The sequence below is a fragment of the Solea solea genome, chromosome 1, assembly GCF_958295425.1.
Source record: "Solea solea chromosome 1, fSolSol10.1, whole genome shotgun sequence".
Classification (NCBI taxonomy): domain Eukaryota; kingdom Metazoa; phylum Chordata; class Actinopteri; order Pleuronectiformes; family Soleidae; genus Solea; species Solea solea.
Genome location: NC_081134.1, coordinates 19314788 through 19334011, shown reverse-complemented (window position 1 = coordinate 19334011; position 19224 = coordinate 19314788). Strand labels below are relative to the sequence as shown.

At 42.9% G+C, this 19224-nt stretch overlaps 1 protein-coding gene across 1 annotated transcript in view; it reads right to left on the bottom strand.

Annotated features, from left to right (window-relative positions):
* Positions 1-7892: 7892 nt before the first annotated feature.
* brinp2 (bone morphogenetic protein/retinoic acid inducible neural-specific 2) overlaps positions 7893-19224 on the bottom strand; it is a 176963-nt gene continuing 165631 nt past the window's right edge. The window contains exons 7-9 of the mRNA XM_058642262.1: positions 16279-16501; positions 11209-11515; positions 7893-10864 (exon numbers count right to left, since the gene is read on the bottom strand). Coding sequence (XP_058498245.1) covers positions 10043-10864; positions 11209-11515; positions 16279-16501 — 1352 coding nt within the window. The 3' untranslated portion in view covers positions 7893-10042. The remainder of the gene's footprint in view (positions 10865-11208; positions 11516-16278; positions 16502-19224) is intronic.

Genomic DNA, 19224 nt, shown 5'->3' with positions numbered 1-19224 from the left:
CAAAATGCAAGAAGATTGATTTAAAATTGGTTTCCAGCTATGTAGAGAAAAGACCTTTAGAAAATACATGTGAGCAATATTATCAATATTTCAGTTCAAGAACTACTCGGCTGTACTCATTTCAACTCTACTCACGTTGGGTCTCAGGCACGTCATCGTTTTCCATTACTTGGTGGAACCTCCTCAATGTGGGTGGTGTCCTCATAGCACGGCTGCACGAAACTGCCGTGACCATCAAAAATGATGGGTTTGATTCTTGTGTCGGACGTCACGCTCATGACTCTTCCAGTAGCGACACTCTCTGACCAATCAGTGGCCGGCAGTCTGTTGACGTCACATTTTAGTATCGGCTTGGAACCTCATCAGAGAAGGTACCAAAAAAAAAGGTACCAAGGTACCAGGTACTAATGGAAACACACAAATCCCATTTGATAACAGTGCCTTTACATTATTTCAGGGATGCATGAAATAATGTAAGTCAGGGTCGTTTGACTCCTAATAATTACGGCAGAAGTTTCTCTCCACCCTGCCCCAAAAGGATGAACTGTCCTCCTCTGTTGTATGGCATTCCCTTCTGCTCAGACTCCTGCTCGAATGACAGGATCACTAACACAAGGGACAGCTACTTCCGCTGGGGAGTATTTTCCCACCAGACGGCTCTCTCTTTCTCCGTCTCAATTTGTCATCCTCTCATTGTCTTATTTTCTTGTTATCCCGTTGCCTCTTAAAAGTCTTCCCCCACAAACTCCTTCTGCCGCTCTCTCCCTCTCTCACTGTGTGGCGGATAAAGAAATAAATATAGCGTAGATTTAGTCTTGTTGAGTGAAGTGTTTCTCTAACCTCTACACTGGCGAATTACCACCTCCAACTGTGTAGTTTTCTAATGAAACACGTCACGTGTCACTGGGGCAAAGTCCAGGTTCTTTATTTTGAATGGGTTGCAGCTCCAGACTCCTTACTATTCGGATACTATGATATTAATGTGCAGCTAAAACTGCTTAAACTGCAGCGCGTGACATTTCTTGTTGTTCACATTATTATTATTATTCTGCCTCTGTTTGGTCTCTGTGAACAGAAATAATATGACATCATGCTGTGTCCTTAATCTGAGAATGGGCTCTGTCTGAGTTACATTATTCCATCGCTCCAATCAGCTGACTGTCATGGGTCCAACACCACCCTGACCACAGCATACCATTTTATCCTGGGACCCTAAGGGAAGGGTGCCAAAAATGGAACGGTTGGAATGGAACAGTTTGGTACTATTATCCAGACTGGATAAGATGACGTTACCTCTTTTTAATATGTTTCCTACATCATCTGCTGTAAAGAGGTATACAATCCTCAGGTACTTGCAAAGTCAACTTGTGTATACGTGCCTTTGGCTGCCATAGCAACAGGATTGGAAGACTTGAAACATCATCAATATCAACTTCAGCTGCAGGAGGAGCAGCAGCAGAGGTTTGCATGTGCTCCAGAGTGACCCTGTGCCGGATGGCTAATGTAATCAGGAATTAAACAGGCCCCGTGGCTACACTTTTACAAACCGTAGCGTCTGTAAGCTCTGACATTATTAATTCTTCAAAAACAAAAGTTACTCTTCGAAATAGTAATAATTCTTCAACCGTGGCCTTTCGGCTGTGGACTTTACATGTTTTCTCAATGTGTGCGTGGGTTAAGTGGATATTCTATGTTTACCCTATTCTATTACCCTATTATTAAATGTTATACAATAGGACGTGTGTGCAAGTGTGTATCTGGTGTTGGGCCTTGCCAGAAACACCAAGTCCACACCTGTAGTGTAAACACATATTCAGGAAATTATTTATTTATGAACATTCAAACGCCTAATCCTAGCACGTAGCTCCTGCGTCATAGAATAGACCGCCTTGCATTGAGGTATACACAAGATAACAATGTAAAGTAACTGTCGCCCCAGCTTATTGTAATGAGTGTTTTAAATAAATCAAATCTAAAACTATCCTAGAATCACTTGAGCCGCTGTTCAGAAATTCATGGTTTCAGTTTCAGATTTCTCAGAGCTAAGGCGGATTTAGGGATTTGGGCGGTGCAGAGTGAAAATAAAAAATCCTGCATTTAATTTTTTGACTCGAAGCTAGAGGCAGGCTGGATTTAGAGCGATGTGAATGTTGTTCACACGGCATATGAAAAAGGCTCAGCGCACTTCCTCGTGCTCCAGTCGAGCCGGCTGAGCATTACGTGTCTGAATGTGGAGGAGCTGGCAGACTTTCAGCTGACTTAATCAAATGTTTAGTCTCCAAATGCAAGCTAAAAAATGATCGTGGGGAATACGACCAGGGTTACGTCCTCAGTCTAGGCAAATTTTATCTAGATTTAACTTATTTCCCATTATTGCTGCTGTAAAATACGTACTTAAAATCTGTGTATAACAGGTCAGTGGTATTTTACAGCGACCACTGACCATGGCTTTTTCTAAAGAAACCAACCAGTTCTCCACAAAGAGTCCACTATGTGTTCCCGCCTCGGCCTGGTTTCAGCAGTGCTATCACTAAATACACCAGACTCCTCTCTTCAGATTTTAGACATTTCCTTGGTGTTTTAGAGATTAGGAGGCCACGTTGGTGGCCGGCAGTCTGATGACGTCACGCATAGTATCGCCTCAATGGAAATGCAAATTACCCCGTACCATGTCAAGACGAGGCGTGCCACACTAGTGGAAATGGGGCTATAGGCAGGAAGAAGGGCAGCAGCAGACAGGGAACACTTGACAAATTAATTGAATGGGAGACGGGAGAAACTATTTTTCAGTGGGCGGCAAATATTCAGTATTTAGGGGCTGTCCAAATTAAACAACATTGCTTGCTTCACCATCTCTGGGTCTCACCTAATCTTCTGTTTGGAGCTGCTGGAGCTAAAAAGCCATTCCAGGGTTTAGTGGTTCCTGCTAACAAACACATCGCCTTCACCATGGCTATGGACGGTCGCTAACTGCTCGGCGAACAACTGTGTACCGGGCTTGATACACATGTCCACCCGTTTCCCGTGTCTTCAGAGGGGCCATTAGTATCCGGGCACTTTAACGTCCTCCAAAGTCTGAACATCCTCTCTGGATCTGGAGCGTTTACTAGCGTTAGTTTAAGGAGTCAAAATCTCTCTTTCTCCCGCAGCACTCCGCAGTGAAAACATTTGTTTGCAAGAATCATTGCATCGGGGCTTAATAGTAAATAGGGAAAATGACTTTACAGATTTCACTCTTGGGGGAGCAATATAAACCTTGCCTGCAGCATGGTAATGGTGTTTGAGACCAACACAAAAATGGAAATGCTGATGCTTTTTTCTTTATTGTCCAACTTGGCCCTGAAGCCTCCCAGAGTCCCTGACCCTTAATGCAGTGATTTAACTGAGCTAAATCAACAGACCGACTGTTATATCTGCTGTGCACTTCAATGAAACTTTGCTTCTGCTTGATTTGCATCAAAAACTCCTTCTCGAAACTGTGTTCCTGATACTGAACACTGTACAGAGACAAAACAACCACAAGAGGCCTTTATTTCTGGGTTTTTTTTTATGTTGATTTCTATGACTAAGAGGAAACTGCTTGTTTCTTGAATCTTGAATAACTACATTTGTTTTGTCTTTGTCCCATTGCTACTGTTACATTTAGGTAAGACACTACATGGTTAAATATATAATATCACACCTTCATCACTCTTTCTGGTACTGGACTGTTGTTTTAGATCCAGGTGGTCAAACAAATCCGGCTCCTCCTCAAAAAATAAAGCAAAGGCAAGAGCTCAACCTCAGCTTGAGTCGTTTTACCCTGTTAGTGACAGACATGTTGTGTAGAGGCAGGCTCCGTGTTCGACAAGGCGCAGCATGCTTTGTTTTTCTCTTTGTCTCTCCGATTTTTCATTTGAAATGTTATTGTGGAACAGCAGCATGTCTACTTAACGTGTTACAGTAAAGTTATTAGTTAAATTATTGTGCTCGTCCAGCTGAAATTGTACTAAATCAGCTTTTGGACCGTCACCTGAAGAAAAGAATTGGGTATTTAAGAGTTCCTGGATGGTGGGAAGACTTGGAATGGTGCTTGACGTGGTAACAACTAGCCACAGGCTCAACCTGGAAACCACCTAAATACTAACAACCTGAAAAGTGGCCTTTTTACCCCCCCCCCAGAGGCAGACACACTTCATTTATTAAATCGATTCCCTATTAGTGCTCCTATAGTGGGACAAGGGCAGTGGAACAACTGAATGGCAAAGTCAAGCTCCGGAAACGGCTCGGCTTAAATGTGATCATGGAAATGTGCTGAGTGAGTGAGTGAGATGTTGACTCACTGCTGTTGCTCCTCGTGACTTGTTTGATTCTCTCGTCAGGATTCCTCTTAATACTGAAAAACAACGTAGAACAAACAAAGTTTCTTCAGATTACGTCACAGATCAGGCAAAACACTAGTTCAGTAAAGTCGAGGTAAAAAGATCTGTTTAGCGTAACACACCTCTCTCATGGCCTCTCGAGGCGTGTGATGCCCGGTGGTACTGCTGGTGTTTCTCACAGCTGGATAAACCAATCCTCACCTTTGGTAGAGACATTAATGGTTTACCAGGACAGTAATTACTCAATGTTTGTGTCAAACGACTCCTCCACTCCCTGCTTCCTTTTCCATGGACCCCAGAGAACTACAATGGCCGTCGTGTCCCTTTGCCAGGCTGATTATTCTACAAAAACAGTAGGCAACTAGATCGCTATTTCAGCATTGGAAGCGACTGCTAAAAAAATGGGAAAACAGTGTAAAAAATAGCCCAAAAAATATTCAGCTATTTCTCTAATGATCTTGACGCCATTACATCCGAAAGAACAAGACTACCAGCATGATTTATTTGACCATTTTTCAATAAATCGAGGCAGGATAATGTCGGGGGAGATACTGTAAGCAGTTCTCCCCCTATGTCTACATTCTGCATACTGTTTAATTTGTAATGTGACCTTGTATGTCGTTAGTCAGAGGTAATAAATGAGTTTGCTTAGCGAGTCTTGGAGTGCAATATGGGGGGTGGGGACAAATTATTTTTGGACTTTTTCCGAGCTGTCACAAAACTGACGAGCTCCATAAATCCTGACTTTCAGACACGTCAGCCACGACGCCACCGAGTGTCAAACGTGGCATCATAATCAACCACCTTATGATAAGAACTGCTCACTGTGCTCGCACAGTCAAGGTCAACCAGCCTCTAACTTTGAATTTAAACGTCCACCTCCCCTCTCTCTCTCTCTCTCTCTCTCTCTCTCTCCCATCCTCTCCAAACATGAATGATTTCTCTGGATGCATTTGTAATAGTGTAATTTGAAAGTAATTTCAAAGCCCTGAAATGTGCGCGCAGTTATTGATGATCACGTCAAACGACCTTCAACTACACGCGCAGACACGTGCACACGTGCCAGTCGATTCCGCCGATTCTGCCTCATTAATTCAAGCGGTCTTGACTTTCTAAACACCATAAATCACTCCAAGACTCGCGGCTCCACCCCTTCTCACCTTTCCCTCTACCTTCCACTTTCTCTCGACTTTATCTTCCCCCAATCTCTCCCTCTGTGCCATCTATTCTCTCTTCAATCACTCACATTCTCTCTTTTCCTCTCGCTTCATTTGGGGCTGTGTTGGGTTGGGTTTGGGGGAAGTTCTTGAAACTTTGCAGTGCGCAGTTTAAATAGTTCTCTGATGAATTGGCTGTCTTCTATCGGCCTGAAGATTAGCCCAAGGGCAAACCTGTGTTTCCTGGGTGCCACGCTGAAGATGAATAACTGTTTATTAACCCAATATGAAGTGACTACCTCATTATGGGATGCAGGTGGCTCAAGCTGGTCAACATAGCCTCCCCCCCTCTCTCTCTCTCGCTCTCTCCTCGCCTTCCTACTCCGCCACTCTGTTCCTCTCACTGCCAGCAGACAAACCAGCAGCCTGATGTAATGTGTCAGGGTGCATTTGGTTATTTTTTGTGCTCCTGACAACCCAGGAAATTGGCTTTTCATCTTACAAAAAAATAAAAAAAATCTACAGCACTCTGTATATTAGGGGGCATTCATCTTATTATGAGGGGCAGAGGGTAATTGGAACTTTATGCATTCGTTTTATGGCCAACGTTTGGCGGCGCAAGATTTACTGAGGCTTTCTTTTTTCTTTTTTGTGTGTGTGCGCGATGTCGTTTTCAGGTGCAGATGTGACACATTCTGTGCCAGGCTTGAGTTGGAAGTGAGAAACAAGTGCTCTAAGAGGAGTCACGGCCTTAAGTGCTGCTCCAAAGTGCATCCCTCTTTCGCTGTTACAAATGCCTTCAAAGGGACTAAGGGGAAATTATAACCGGACAAACAATACGGTTACTAACGCTGAAGTGAGACACTGAAAATGTTTCATTTAAAGAGCCATGCAGTCTTACACTTAACCTTAACACTTAATCCCCCTCCTGGCTATGATAAAAACAAAGCAATAATTATCCAATTTAGTAGTTGGCGACTGTACTTGATTAAGCCAGTATGTGGCACGTCAGAGTCTGAGAGTAGATGACTTGAGCCGAGAGAGAAACATAAATGCATACAAAGAAAAGTGAATCAGACAAACCCGTGTACACTCGTCTGTGCAAAGACAGCATGAATGAGTGAATCTTTAGAATGAAGAGGAGAAATAGGATCAAGCTTGAGGTTTATTATGTATTCTGTTGAATTCATTTTACCTGCAGAAACGTATCTGGCCACTGTGGGGCAGTCGACAGGGTAAAACAGATGACACCTGATAATAAAAAGTCAGGAGTGGCACCCAGTGTGGTTTCCCGCTGCTGTCGTCCATCTGCCTCAAGGTTTGACTTGCTGCACATCCAGAGACTCCTGCATATCTTGGGTTGTAACTTGGGGTTATTTTGAGTTTTGAAATCATTTCAAACCAGTCCAGCCATTCTCCTCTGACCGCTGACATCAACGATGTTTTCACCCAGAGAACTGTTGCTCGACACTTTTCTCTTCTTCTACTTCTGTAGACTCTAAGATAATGGTTGTGGGGGAGAAATATTAAATCATAACACTCAGACCAGCCGGTCACCCCATGCCATGTTCAAATTCCCTTTCTATAATTATGTCTAAATGTGCTGAGATGTTGCCATGTGTTCGGATGATTAGATATTTGCATTAACAAGCAGTTGAACAGGTGTACCTAATAAAGTGGCCGGTGTGTGCACATGTTCTTGACTCCCAATGAATGTTAAATAAAGTTGAATATTGACTTTTTGAACTCTGGATTTGGAGTTTTTGGCTCCACTTAACCTGTAAAGGAAATGTACCACCGTCTTGGCAAGCTACTATTAAATTGTTCTTAAAAGCGGCTGCCACCTGTGGCTCCTAGAGAAACTGTGAGCGGGGTATAAGAGTGAACCAAAAACAGTTAAAAGGTAAAGTAACAGTCATCAACATTAGACTCTGCTGTTTGTGTGTGGTGATTTTCTGTCAATCTGAAATGTGTAAAGTGAGTAAACCGCTGTGGAGGAGCTTGTGATCAAAGTGACACAAGTTCTGTTAAAAATAAAAGTGGGTGTTGAAATGTATCCTCGTGCAGTGGAAATCTCGGCCCGTCTGTAGTGGGATAACACTCCATATACCTGCATATTATGTAAACTACAATGCTGTCTAATTGCTCATGAGGTTTAGCTGTTTGTCTGTTCATAAATGCCACCCTCGTCAAAGACATTCATGATGTAACACAGTGTTATTTGCTTAGAATTGTCATCGTATGTGATTTGCATTTACACACATTTGTGCAGAAATCAACACAGCTAGTTGTACCATGACACTTGACCATGCAGGCTGCTTAAAGGTTTGCAATTAAGTCTCACGTAACTGTAAAAGACGGCAATAAGACTGTAAACATTATTATGCCATGTTTAACTTTATTATTTTGGAAATCAGGTCATTTACTCACTTGGCTTGAAACATTGACAGAATGTTGGACAAGTAAAGCTAAATTGAGTGACAGTTAATATTAAATATAATCACATTATTGGGCCGGTGGCTTGTTTTTCCCTGTGATTTTTGTGATCACAAAAATGCAGTCTGAACTCATGAATACTGCTTTTTATTCAGCATTTTGGCTGAATTTCACCCTCAGTGAAACATCAGGTGCATCAACACCACGTCCCGCCTCCACCTGTTCACATTAGCGATGTGCCATGTTCTCACCAAATCAGTGTGGGTGGATTTTCTCCCATGTAAATACATACATCTGAGTTGTCGACACCCCAAAGGACAACAGATACTGTGGTAGGCAATATATATATATTTAGTATTTCATTGTACACGTTATAACAGTGAGGACTGGAAACTAGTTTTGAAACAATGAAAAGAATGCCGGATAGATAAACCACTTTGTTTTTACTGAAGCAAGCTGAGCACAGGAGAACAGCTGAAAATGACATAGTACAAGGTTTTTTTTTTACCGACTTCCAGGGACAAATTAGTGAATTAAATGTAAAATCATGTCAAGTATCATCCTGCGGAAAAGCTGTGGTAACTGTCAGCCGACACTGGACCCACGTGTAAACAAAAAAAAAAAACCCAAAGAAAGAAAATGAACGGACAAAAAAGTTTCATTGACCTGAGACTAAACCAAACAATTAAAAAACTTTTTTAATTTATAATTCAGTCACTGAGATTTCGTCTAATAGAAGGCTTTTGCAGAGTAATTACGGAAAGTACCGGTGTGCACTGTGTGTGTGTGTGTGTGTGTGATAGTGACTCAAGATAGTTTCACGACACCAAAATCAAAACAAGTATCTGCAGAAAGTGTGACTGGCATTTACATGGAAAAAAGCTACATCACCACATTATCCTGGAGAACGTGTTTGCTGTTCTGTCTTGGTAGAAATACTGAAATATAAAAAGCAATACAGCCTGCGCTGAGAAGTCAAACACAAAAACCAAATGTGCTTCTTGTCTTAACATTAAATTTTCCATATAAGGCATGAATTTGTTTTGTTATAAACATTTTTTTGGTCTTTGCCCTTGGTTATCTAAAAAGCAATGTGCACTTGTCCACACCTGGAGTTAGATGGAGCGTTATTTACAGCGTTTCGTCTGTCGACCTCTCCGTGACCACATCAGAAGTTTTTGTTGTGATTTTCCAGTTTTTTTTTTTGTTTTTTAAAAAAGTCCTCATTTTTAGATATTTTTCCATTCAGATTGCTGCTGCTGCTGTTTACACCTTCTTTCGGTATTGACACACCACCAAGGACAGAACATCACTAACTGGCTTCTCAATCAAAATGTTAAGCATAGACACTTACGAGTTTTTCAAATGCCAGGAAAAAACAAACAAATATAAAATAAAGGCAGGGATCGAAAAGAAATATTCAAAGACAGTAACGGGGGGTTCAGGATTATCAAATTTTAAACTGTTAAGCATAACATAACAACTCATTCAACACATATAATATTTTCCCATTTGCCCGTCCCCAGAGATTGTTCTGTAGCCAAAGAAAATAGGCGTAGAAAAGGGGAAATCCACTCTCCATGAACTTCAAGACCCCTTAGGAGTTCATCTTTACATATGAAAATCAGCTTCATCTTTGCAAGGCAGGGGGTCTTATGTATACTTAATGACATCAGCTCTCTGAGGCTCCATTTCAAAAAAGCTGCAAGTGTAAGTGTGAGAGTCTGTAGCTTCAACCAGTCGTTCAGTTTTCCAAAAGCAGGGCAGTAACGGCAAACTTGAACTCCCAGGCTGGGACAGTGGTACCTCTGCATAAGTGTCTATGTATCTGTCCGTCTCTGATATAATAATCTACTTTCTATCAAAGGGCTCTGGTAGCAATTTGTAATAAAAACGTGGCACCAGAAAACCAGCCAGGATAAACCACAGGAAAATGCCCAGTCAGCCTTGAGAGTTGGATGTTCCTTCACTCCAGAAAATTTGGGTCCAAAAAGACAGAAAGTCAAGTTTGACTCCCTCTGAAGCCACAACTCAATCTTCCATGCGTCGTGTCGCTCCAGATCCCGCCTTGTCTTCTTAGCTGGTTAGCTAGCTGCACAGTTGCGCCAGCTCAGGTTCAGGAGAAGCATTGGGAAGCTTGGAGTTAAAGATCTGCAGAGCCTCCTTGATGCGCACCACCTCTCCCGCTGACAGCTTGAGTCGGTGACGCAACAGACAAGAAAACAGGTCCAGCGGTTGCGGCGCTGGTGGAGAGAGGCGGTTAATCCGGTCTCTCATCTCCAGCAGCATCAGAAATGCTGCGTCCTGCGTCCCCTGCGTGTAGGGATAGTCAAGCTGGAGAATCAGATCCTTGATGCCCTCTGGGTCAAAGTGCATGCTGTATCCAAACACCTTTAGCGTGTTGATCTTCATGTACCCCAGGTTTGACGTCTGGTCATCCAAGTCCATCGGTTCATAGAAGAGAGTCTCATTCGCCGTCGGGTCATCCGTGACGATGCGGCTTCGCAGGTAGATGTGAACCGTTTCAAAGAAGGACTTCCACTTGTTGCCCAGAGACAGTGTCCAGTTGTAACACTGTGCCGTGACAACGGCGTCCAGTCGAGTTCTCTCCCAGTCAGGGAAGTCCGGCTGGTTCACTGGCATGAACCAGCTCTCTGAGTGACTCCCGCCAAAAGGATTCACATAAATCGCAGGCACGGGCTCCAGCGTGGAATTCTTAGTCAAGCATATCTGGAAAGAAATGCCCATCAGCATGTGGATGAGATTGGACTTGTTTTTGTTGCTCTTGAGCGTCAGCAGCATTCTTTTCCTCCAGCCAGGATTGAACCAACTCCCCAGGCGCACGTCATTGCTGATGTAGATGGCATGGACCTCTATTCTGCTGTCCAGTCTCTGAAGCAGGTACTTCGCCTGAGGAGGGACACACAGGTACACATACAACATTAGAACACAGGGTGTCTTGTACTGTACATAGAATATAGTCAAGATAATGAAAGTAGTGGTGGATTCTTCTTAAACTGGTGCAATAGTACTAACTAGGGCAAGGTGAAACCCACAAGATGTATTGCACAGGAATGCAATTGCATAACAATAGATTAGACTGTAGTTATGTTTGTGAATTCCTGTCCGAGTTAAGAGAAGTACTTATGTATCATTTGGTCCACAGAGGTTTGAGCACCAAAGGAATCCTGCATATATCTATATATATATATATATATATCCACACACTGTATATAAATATAAAAGATCAGAACCTCTGCATCAGGCATGTCCAGGTCAAAGTTCAGGTAGTGGTCTAGGGACGCAGCAATGCTCGGGTGGCAGGAGCCAAGATGGAGAAAGTTGCCGTGGTGACAGGCTCCACAGCGTGTGGAGTTGTCGGCGGCGCAGGAGGAGCAGGAGGTGGGTGAGGTGCCCACGACACAGGGAATGGCTCCCTGGCAGGTGGGCTGCTCCGCGGGGCAGCTGCAGCTCTTCACCTCCTCAGAGAAGGAACCCAGTATGCCGTGCTCATTGCAGTATAGCAGAGACTGGGCCTTGCTCAGCCAAAACCCAGCAGACCTGCAGAAGGGAGGGAGAGAGAGAGAGAGTGAGAGCGAAAACACAGAGATTAGACAGCGCTCTAATCCAAACATTACAGGCATCTTATATTTTTATCCAGAAGACACATAAAAACCATCAAATCTGCTTTAATTTCCTCAGGTTTGGACAACAGTTGCTCTGTTTGCAGTTTGCTGTTTACAGATTTAACATTTATTTTACAATTTCTGGTCCAAAATGTATACAATTCTCCTACTTTAACTCTATTAGCTTGGGTTGAAGTTTAGAGCTTTTCATTGGCCTTCCAGCAACATTGCATCTGATCTTACTTGTATTTCATTGTATTTCTTTTTTTACTATGTCTGGTGCTGTAACACAACACATGTTCCTACTTACAAGAAAAGGAAAGGATACTTGGGACAAACTTGCACATCATGAACAGCGTCCCAGAGAATAGTTAGAAATGATTTCGTCAATACCACTCACTCCTAAGTTGCAACTTATTGTGGCCAACATGAGTTGCCCATACTGCAGCGATGATTGACAGCCTCACACAACAGGTCCCGGCGGAACGGCCACTCAGATGCTATGTATCAAATATTTAGTTACATTTGCAATCGACTGTCTGCATTTTTAAGCGCTGGCCGGTTTCCTCAGGAGGCTCCGCAAACACAAGCTGAGGGAATTCTTGGCAGGGTTCTCAGTGAGTATTGACCGTCCACGGCTCTGCCTCCAAGCTGTAATTGGACAGTTGATTGTTTTCCGTTTTGGTGGCAAAAATATATGCGTCCCCTTTTGAAATAACCATGAGCTGGCCTGCACCTCTTCATGAAAACTAATGACTCTGTCTTGCTGTGAGTATTGGCAGCTCTGTGCATCTATCTGCTGGGTGACACTGAAATGTAAGAGACCTCTACAGTACTTTATTTCTTTCTGCATTGTGATTTTTAATGTGGCATGGTAAATCCGTGTTGGCTTAAAGGGCTGATAGGATAGATTTTATTGCCCCTCGTGGGAAATTTGCTATGGACTCGACAGTGTCTGTTGTATAAAAACAGGACACACGGTCAGACACTAAAACAGAACAACAAATAGAAATAAAAAAATGAACAAGCCAACTACACATGCCTTAGTGGTGTTAATGTGTTCAATGAAAAGGGGGACGAAGGAATATTTGAAATGGTTGTGTCTGCTTGGTGGGATTCTCTGTTCTCTGCTTTAGCGGGTCCAAAGCAGGTTTGTACGTGGCTTCCATGGTGGCCCCATGTTACTGGAACCATATGGACCTGCATAATTTAGTACCCAAGTAGCCTGGAAAGGGTACGAAGTGGGCGTGAGTGTAAAGTGTACAAACACGGTTGTAACCACCATGGATAATCCCACTTGGGATCCATATTGTCAGCCCAAATCTAACCCTTATTGCCATGCTGGCTGGGAGGGAAGGAGCTGATATTAAGGGTGAAGGACGTTGGGTCTCAGATGATCTTTGGCACCTATCTGATTACAGTTTGTTGGAAAATGTCCGAAAAATGCTGACTGTCTCCAATAATCTTCATAGGTGGAAAAGTCTGTTGCTTTGGGCCCTTGACTGAACTCTGACCTTTCCTGGGAAGAGGATCTGCACTTTCTGGGTGACCACGAAGGTTCTGAGCCTTCACAGGAATGCGGGCATCCTTACAAGGAGTCCATCTGCACTATGGTCCAATTATGGATGACTACTGGGGAAAGATCTTAAAAAGACTTGGGGTCAAACATCATCTCCTCTTGTTTGTTTGTGTTGAGAATGGGACAAGCTGTGAATCATTTAAAGGCGACATAGACCGGACGCTCCAATTAACGCTGCGTTTGTGTGTGTATCTGCGTCATTACCTCGTTTATGAAACCCTAATGTTTCAGAACAAACAGTTCAGCCACTGCTGAGAAAATAGAGTTTTATTGTTTTCCTGGGCTCTGCGAAGCGGATCGGCACTTCCCTATGCTGATGATGTCATCAGAAAACCTCACCACTCCTCTCACTACCATAGCGCCTCCCGGTGCGGGCACTAGTCCGGGCACACCCGGTTGCGTACATTCAACTGCAAAAGAAAAAGAACTACTCTCGTTGAAGCTGCTGAGATGCAGAGCATCCACCGTGCCAGAGGGGGAGCTGTGTATCTGAGAGCTGGCCTATCTATTACATCACTTCCAGGTACCTCTAGCACTACCAGGCTCGTTTGCAGCGATTAGGAGGTTTTTAACCATGAAAACATGTTAATATATGTAAGTAGACCTCCATAACTAACATATATGTGCGATACAAGCATTCGATGTCACCTTTAAAATAAGGATAAAATAATAAAATAAGGTGTTGATGATTGTGAGCACAGAGAGAATATATATCATTCTGATTGCTCTCTGCCTGCGGCACTGCTTCCAGCAGGGCTAAGAGTTCTGCATGGGTCTGGGTTCCACCTTTCTAATGATAGACCGGTTTGGGAAGAGCCTGTGAAGAACTCCACTGATTGTTAGTGTAATACACCACTATTTGCTCCTCTTTAAGTCCAAGGTGCTGCTTCTATTCTTTCATTTTTTGAATTAAACTGCTTCACTGCATGCATTGCATTTTCATGGGTGGCAACCTAATTCCCAGTCTGCTTCATATCATTTCTAAACAGGATTATTTAGCCCTGGAAATGATTTGACACATTTTCAGAGAAGAGAAGCTGCTTGGTACGACTGCAATAGAGATGAAAATGAAGGAATGCATATATGAATATACACTTATACTACAAATTCAGACTGAAAATTAGCTCTGCTGAGATTCTATCTCCAGGCTACATTCAGGAAGCCTCACACAACATTGGCCAAATGCTCCAACTATTCCTCACCCTCAGGCCTGTGTAAATAGACCAAAATGAACGATGATAAAACAAATGGCTTTGTGCAGACTAAAGTAGGAAGCTTTGTCAGCGGAGCAGCCCCTGATAAGTTGCCGTCGCTGCTGCCGTGCAGGGGGTTAAGCCTCTGAGTGACAGGGGCGAGGCACAGAGAAGAAGAGAGAGCAAAGTGACAAAAAGGTAAGTGAAGCGGAGAAAAGAAGACAGAAAATAAGGCGAGAAGTACAAGAAGGGGGGAGATGGAGTGATGGGAAGAGGAAGCGGACTGCCAGGGAAATGAAAGTCCTTGGTAAACAAGTGCCGAGCTGTCAGTCAAGGGAAGGACTTGATTACAGCGTGCCACGCGAATGCGTCCCTCACCCGGCAACAGCGTCCACATCTGGTAACAAGAGCTTCTCTCTCTTGCCTCTCTGGTCGCCATCCTGTCATCATAACACTGCATCTGTTTTATCACAACCCTTTTCTTTCTTTCCTTCCCCACAGGTGACAATGAAAAGAGAACTGCGAGGTCAGTCTTTAAACTGATGGATATCTGACTCTGGGGGTTTAGTCTAAAGACTGAATAAAATACATAAATCCGACCTTTTACAGAATTTTCCCATTAAGATTTTTAAGGAAACACAGTTCCTCTGTGCTATGGGAAACATACTCCAGTAAGCTGGAGTTAGTGAAAGGACTTTAATAGTTGACTAAGGAGGAGAGAGCATCATCTGCATAAAATTTAACAATAATAATAATAATAATAATAACAACAATAATAATAATAATAAAAAGCTGAAAAATCATTTTTTGCACTTAAAGGAAGCAGCAGAGCATTGAATTAAATAAGAGAATTAACATAAGTGACAAAATATGTTTTTACAAGGCTAAAATCATTTTTCATTTTCAAGTTCATGACCTGCTCTTGCTGTGACAGTGAAAGTGAAAAAGAATGAATGTGAATGTGGTTTGTTGCACACACAGTTTTGCTGTCACTCATTGCAACAAAATACCTAACAGAAATATTTAATCTTAATTAAAAAACTTAATTTATGGAAGTGAGAATTTGCATGATATGTTTGATTTTACTGATCACTGCATGTCTCCATGATGTTATAGGAATTATTTGCAGGTTACCCATCAGACGCCAGTGAAATGAGCCTTGGACAAATATGTGAAAAGCTCCCTTGGCCCATGTTCATGCATTTTTATGACGTTTTTTCAATTTGTTAAATGTGGGTAAGGCTCCGTTTTCTTCATAGCACAAATTCTGAGTATATAAAAAATAACATAAACATATTGAAACTCAGCTGCTTCTCCTTTATGTTGAATACAGCAGAGAGAGAGAGAGAGCGCTGACATTATACCAGTTTTTAAGGTCCGTTCACTGGCTGCCTCTCTACTTTCAGAATTGATTTTAAAATCCTTTTATTGGTTTATAAAGCTCTTAATGGTCCCCGGCTTCTTTCTGCTTTATCAGATTTGCTTATATCCTGTGAATCTTCTGAAAAGCCTGAGGTCATTTGGTTGTGGCCTTTTAATTAAACCTTAAGCCAGAACAACAACTCAACCACAGCCAGGCTTCTTTTTTATTACCTCAGTTCACATCTGTGTAACAGAATCCCTGAAGACCTGAGGGCAGCAGAGAGAGTCAACTCAAAGAAACAAGTTTTCAGTCTGGCTTTTAATTGAATTTTTCTTTTTTATATTGTGTTAATGGAGTTCAAAACATCTATTATTTAGTATTTTATTATTATGTCTGATTTCCCTCTACCAGTTTTGGATGGAGCTGTCGATCCTAAATGACAATATCCACCTTAGTGTATCACTTTCCTCATGTCTCACTGTTGAGGAGCCTGCAGACCCAGTCATAACAAACCGTACGTCTCATTTTGGTTTATTTTCCCTGAGTGAATCCCTGTGGGTTACCTCTCTCGGGGCAGGCTGATGCGAGGTTGCTTGGGACAGCGTTTGCTCAGCGTGAACAGCTTCCTGATGATCTTCTGGGCCTTTCCGACCACCATGGCGGTGGTGGACTCCAGCTGAGCGTAGCGCTTCTGGAGGGACATGTCCGCCGACCACAGCTTGGCCACCGTGGACACGTTCAAGAAGCGGTCCGTGGGCAAGCGCTTCAGGAAGGCCTTGAATTCATCTGCGGAGAAGCAGAGGAAACAAAAAGAGAACACAATTATTGTTGTATGTTTAATTTAAACGTTAACAACGTCCCTCTGAGCATTGCAAACCTGTTCACCGCACGCTTCTCCATCCCCCAGTGGCTTGCGTGGATAATGACTGAGGAGCTGGGGGAGTTTCATGTGTAATTAGAATCCCAAAAAAAGAGCTGTTATGTTCCAATGAATTGCCGGCACAAAGACAACACCTGTGCTTTAATCTGCGCTTACACTTATCACACCGTTTGAGGCTCATTGTGTTCACAGTAGCATCATTTGCAACGTTGTTATTTGGTAACACTTGACATGCGGCGGCAGACGGCGCGGTGTCATGTACACATGTTTGTTTGTAGGTGACAATCTATAATCAGATTACAAATAAAAGCATGCAGTAAAATGCAGACAGCACACACACACACACACATACGCTGTTGGTCCTGCCAGTTTCTGCTATGATGTAATGTTGACTTCCGTTACTGAACAAGCTTTAAGGATTTATGATGTCGTCTGTCAAAATTTTTTGGGGTAAAAACAAGTGTTCAGTAAAGGTGGGAGATATGAGCCTGAAATTAAAGAAAGATATTCCATCACGACATCATAATAACAACATTTATGACGATATTTCACAGAATTTCAAAATAAAAGCGTCTGTGTTGATATGGAACGTAATATGGAAGACAAATAGCTCATTATAACTCAGTATTATGTGTATTATTCCTACTTGTGTGATGTTCCGTTCTATATTCTTCATGTTTTGTTATTGTTAAATATCGATCCTCCTCTTCCGTGCTTGCGTCTTTGTGGTAACATTCGCCCAACATTCATTGGTAGATATACGTTACGTCTCTGTTTGGCTTTTTTTCCATTTGCTTTTCAGACTTTTCTATTAAAAATGAAGTAAGTGGTCTGTCTCGTCTCTGTGTCTCTGATTTTATTAGGCGGCTGCTGCCGTCGTGAGTGAATTTATTCAGATTTTATTTGTGTAACTTTGTGAGAGGAAGTTTACGTCATGTCTGCGTTTACTGTTGATGCATTCAGCTTTGAAACACGATGAACATCACCAGACCATGGCTATAAGGATAATGTAAACATACGATTATTGTTATATATATTTTATTATCAAGGAAAAGACTCCCTGGAATTGAACACAAGAATCATAAGCTACAATTCCTGGAGTCTTGCCTCTCTTTTTCTTGCCTAATGCTATTCAGAATAACATTTTTTACTTTTCCCTGATGGGTGCTTTAGTCGGAACACCTCTTACATTGTTGCACTAAATACACGGACGTCTATCCCCCGTGCGGCAACAGTGAAGAGAGAAATTCAAAGACCGTAATAATTTCACACACACGTGTAAGTGTAGAATCTCCGACACAGGAGCAAATTGCACTGAGAATATTGTTGGCACATTAGACACCGCTTGTGCACTGCGCCGCGTTTGCCAGGAATGTTCGGTGCTAAAGATAATTTTAGTTTTTATTATGAACCAGTGAACAAATATTATACCAGGGCAAAACCCTCCAGGATACTTAAACCTATTATTTCTCTTCCCCTCCAAAGCCGGCTAAGTGAGAGCTTTTAGGAGTGTTGTTCTGCCGGAGAACAATATTCCCATGTGCTGCTGTTGGCAGAGAGACAGCAGGGAAGCCCCGCAGCCAAGCCGACTTGAGCTGAGAGCAACTGACAAGACTCAAGCCTATTACAGTGCTCAGTGATCCCCGATGACACAATGCTCTGTCTCTCTCCATCCTTCTCTCTGTGCACGATCTTTTACTTATGGACGAGCAAGTTGGTGATGTCTCAGCGTCTCTGTTGGGTTGTGTGTGTGTGTGTGTGTGTGTGTGTGTCTCCCTGTGTGTTCCTGTCTGTCAGCTTCAAACTCTCTGTCTCCTCCCACCTCCTTCATCTCTCCTGTAACGTCCCCCGCTCTCCGTGCTGACACGGCGCTGAATTAGGGCGATGTTAAAGTGATAGTTTGGTTCTTTTTTGAAGGTTATGGAGTTGCTGGAAATGTTTGACACCCTCATTTAATATGATGTCTGAAGAGTGTTGAGACAGAAAAACAGGAATCCCGGCTCACCTGAGCCGTGCCTGCGTCCTTTACTGCGGCACACACACACATCCATCTTTGTTTGTCCACCTCATCCCGTATTTATTAATTTTTTCCTCCAGTCATGTTCTCTCAGCAGTCCTCAGTCAACCCTCCCTCTAACTCAGTTCTCACACACTCGTGGCTGTAATCACCAGCACTGCCATCATGCTGGAGAAATTTGTCCCTCTGTTTTTCCTCCCTTTTTATGACATTTATGACCCCATGTTCCGGATTTATGGACAATTTGGCTCGCTCAAAATCACTCCAATAAAGAGGCCAGGGAGGGGTTGTTTCTATGATGGCTGACCGTGCCGGGCCTGAAATCTCCATCTCTGGGGCTGAGTTAGTGATTCATAACGTCATCAAGCGAAGACGGCAGCTCGGCAGTGACTGGCAGCCTGAGTGAGGCCCGTTTTCAACTCCTCACAAGGAAATTGAAAAAGCCAGAGCAAGGATTCAACGAGGCTAAAAAGTCACAGCGTTGTGGGAAATGAAGAATCTATAGTGCTATACTGCTTTTTGGACGTATTACAAGGGGTGTTCGTTAAGTCCGTCAAAGCCTTTGGTCTTTGTTGATCACCTTACTTTGAAAAGAAAGAGCCAGTCATTGGA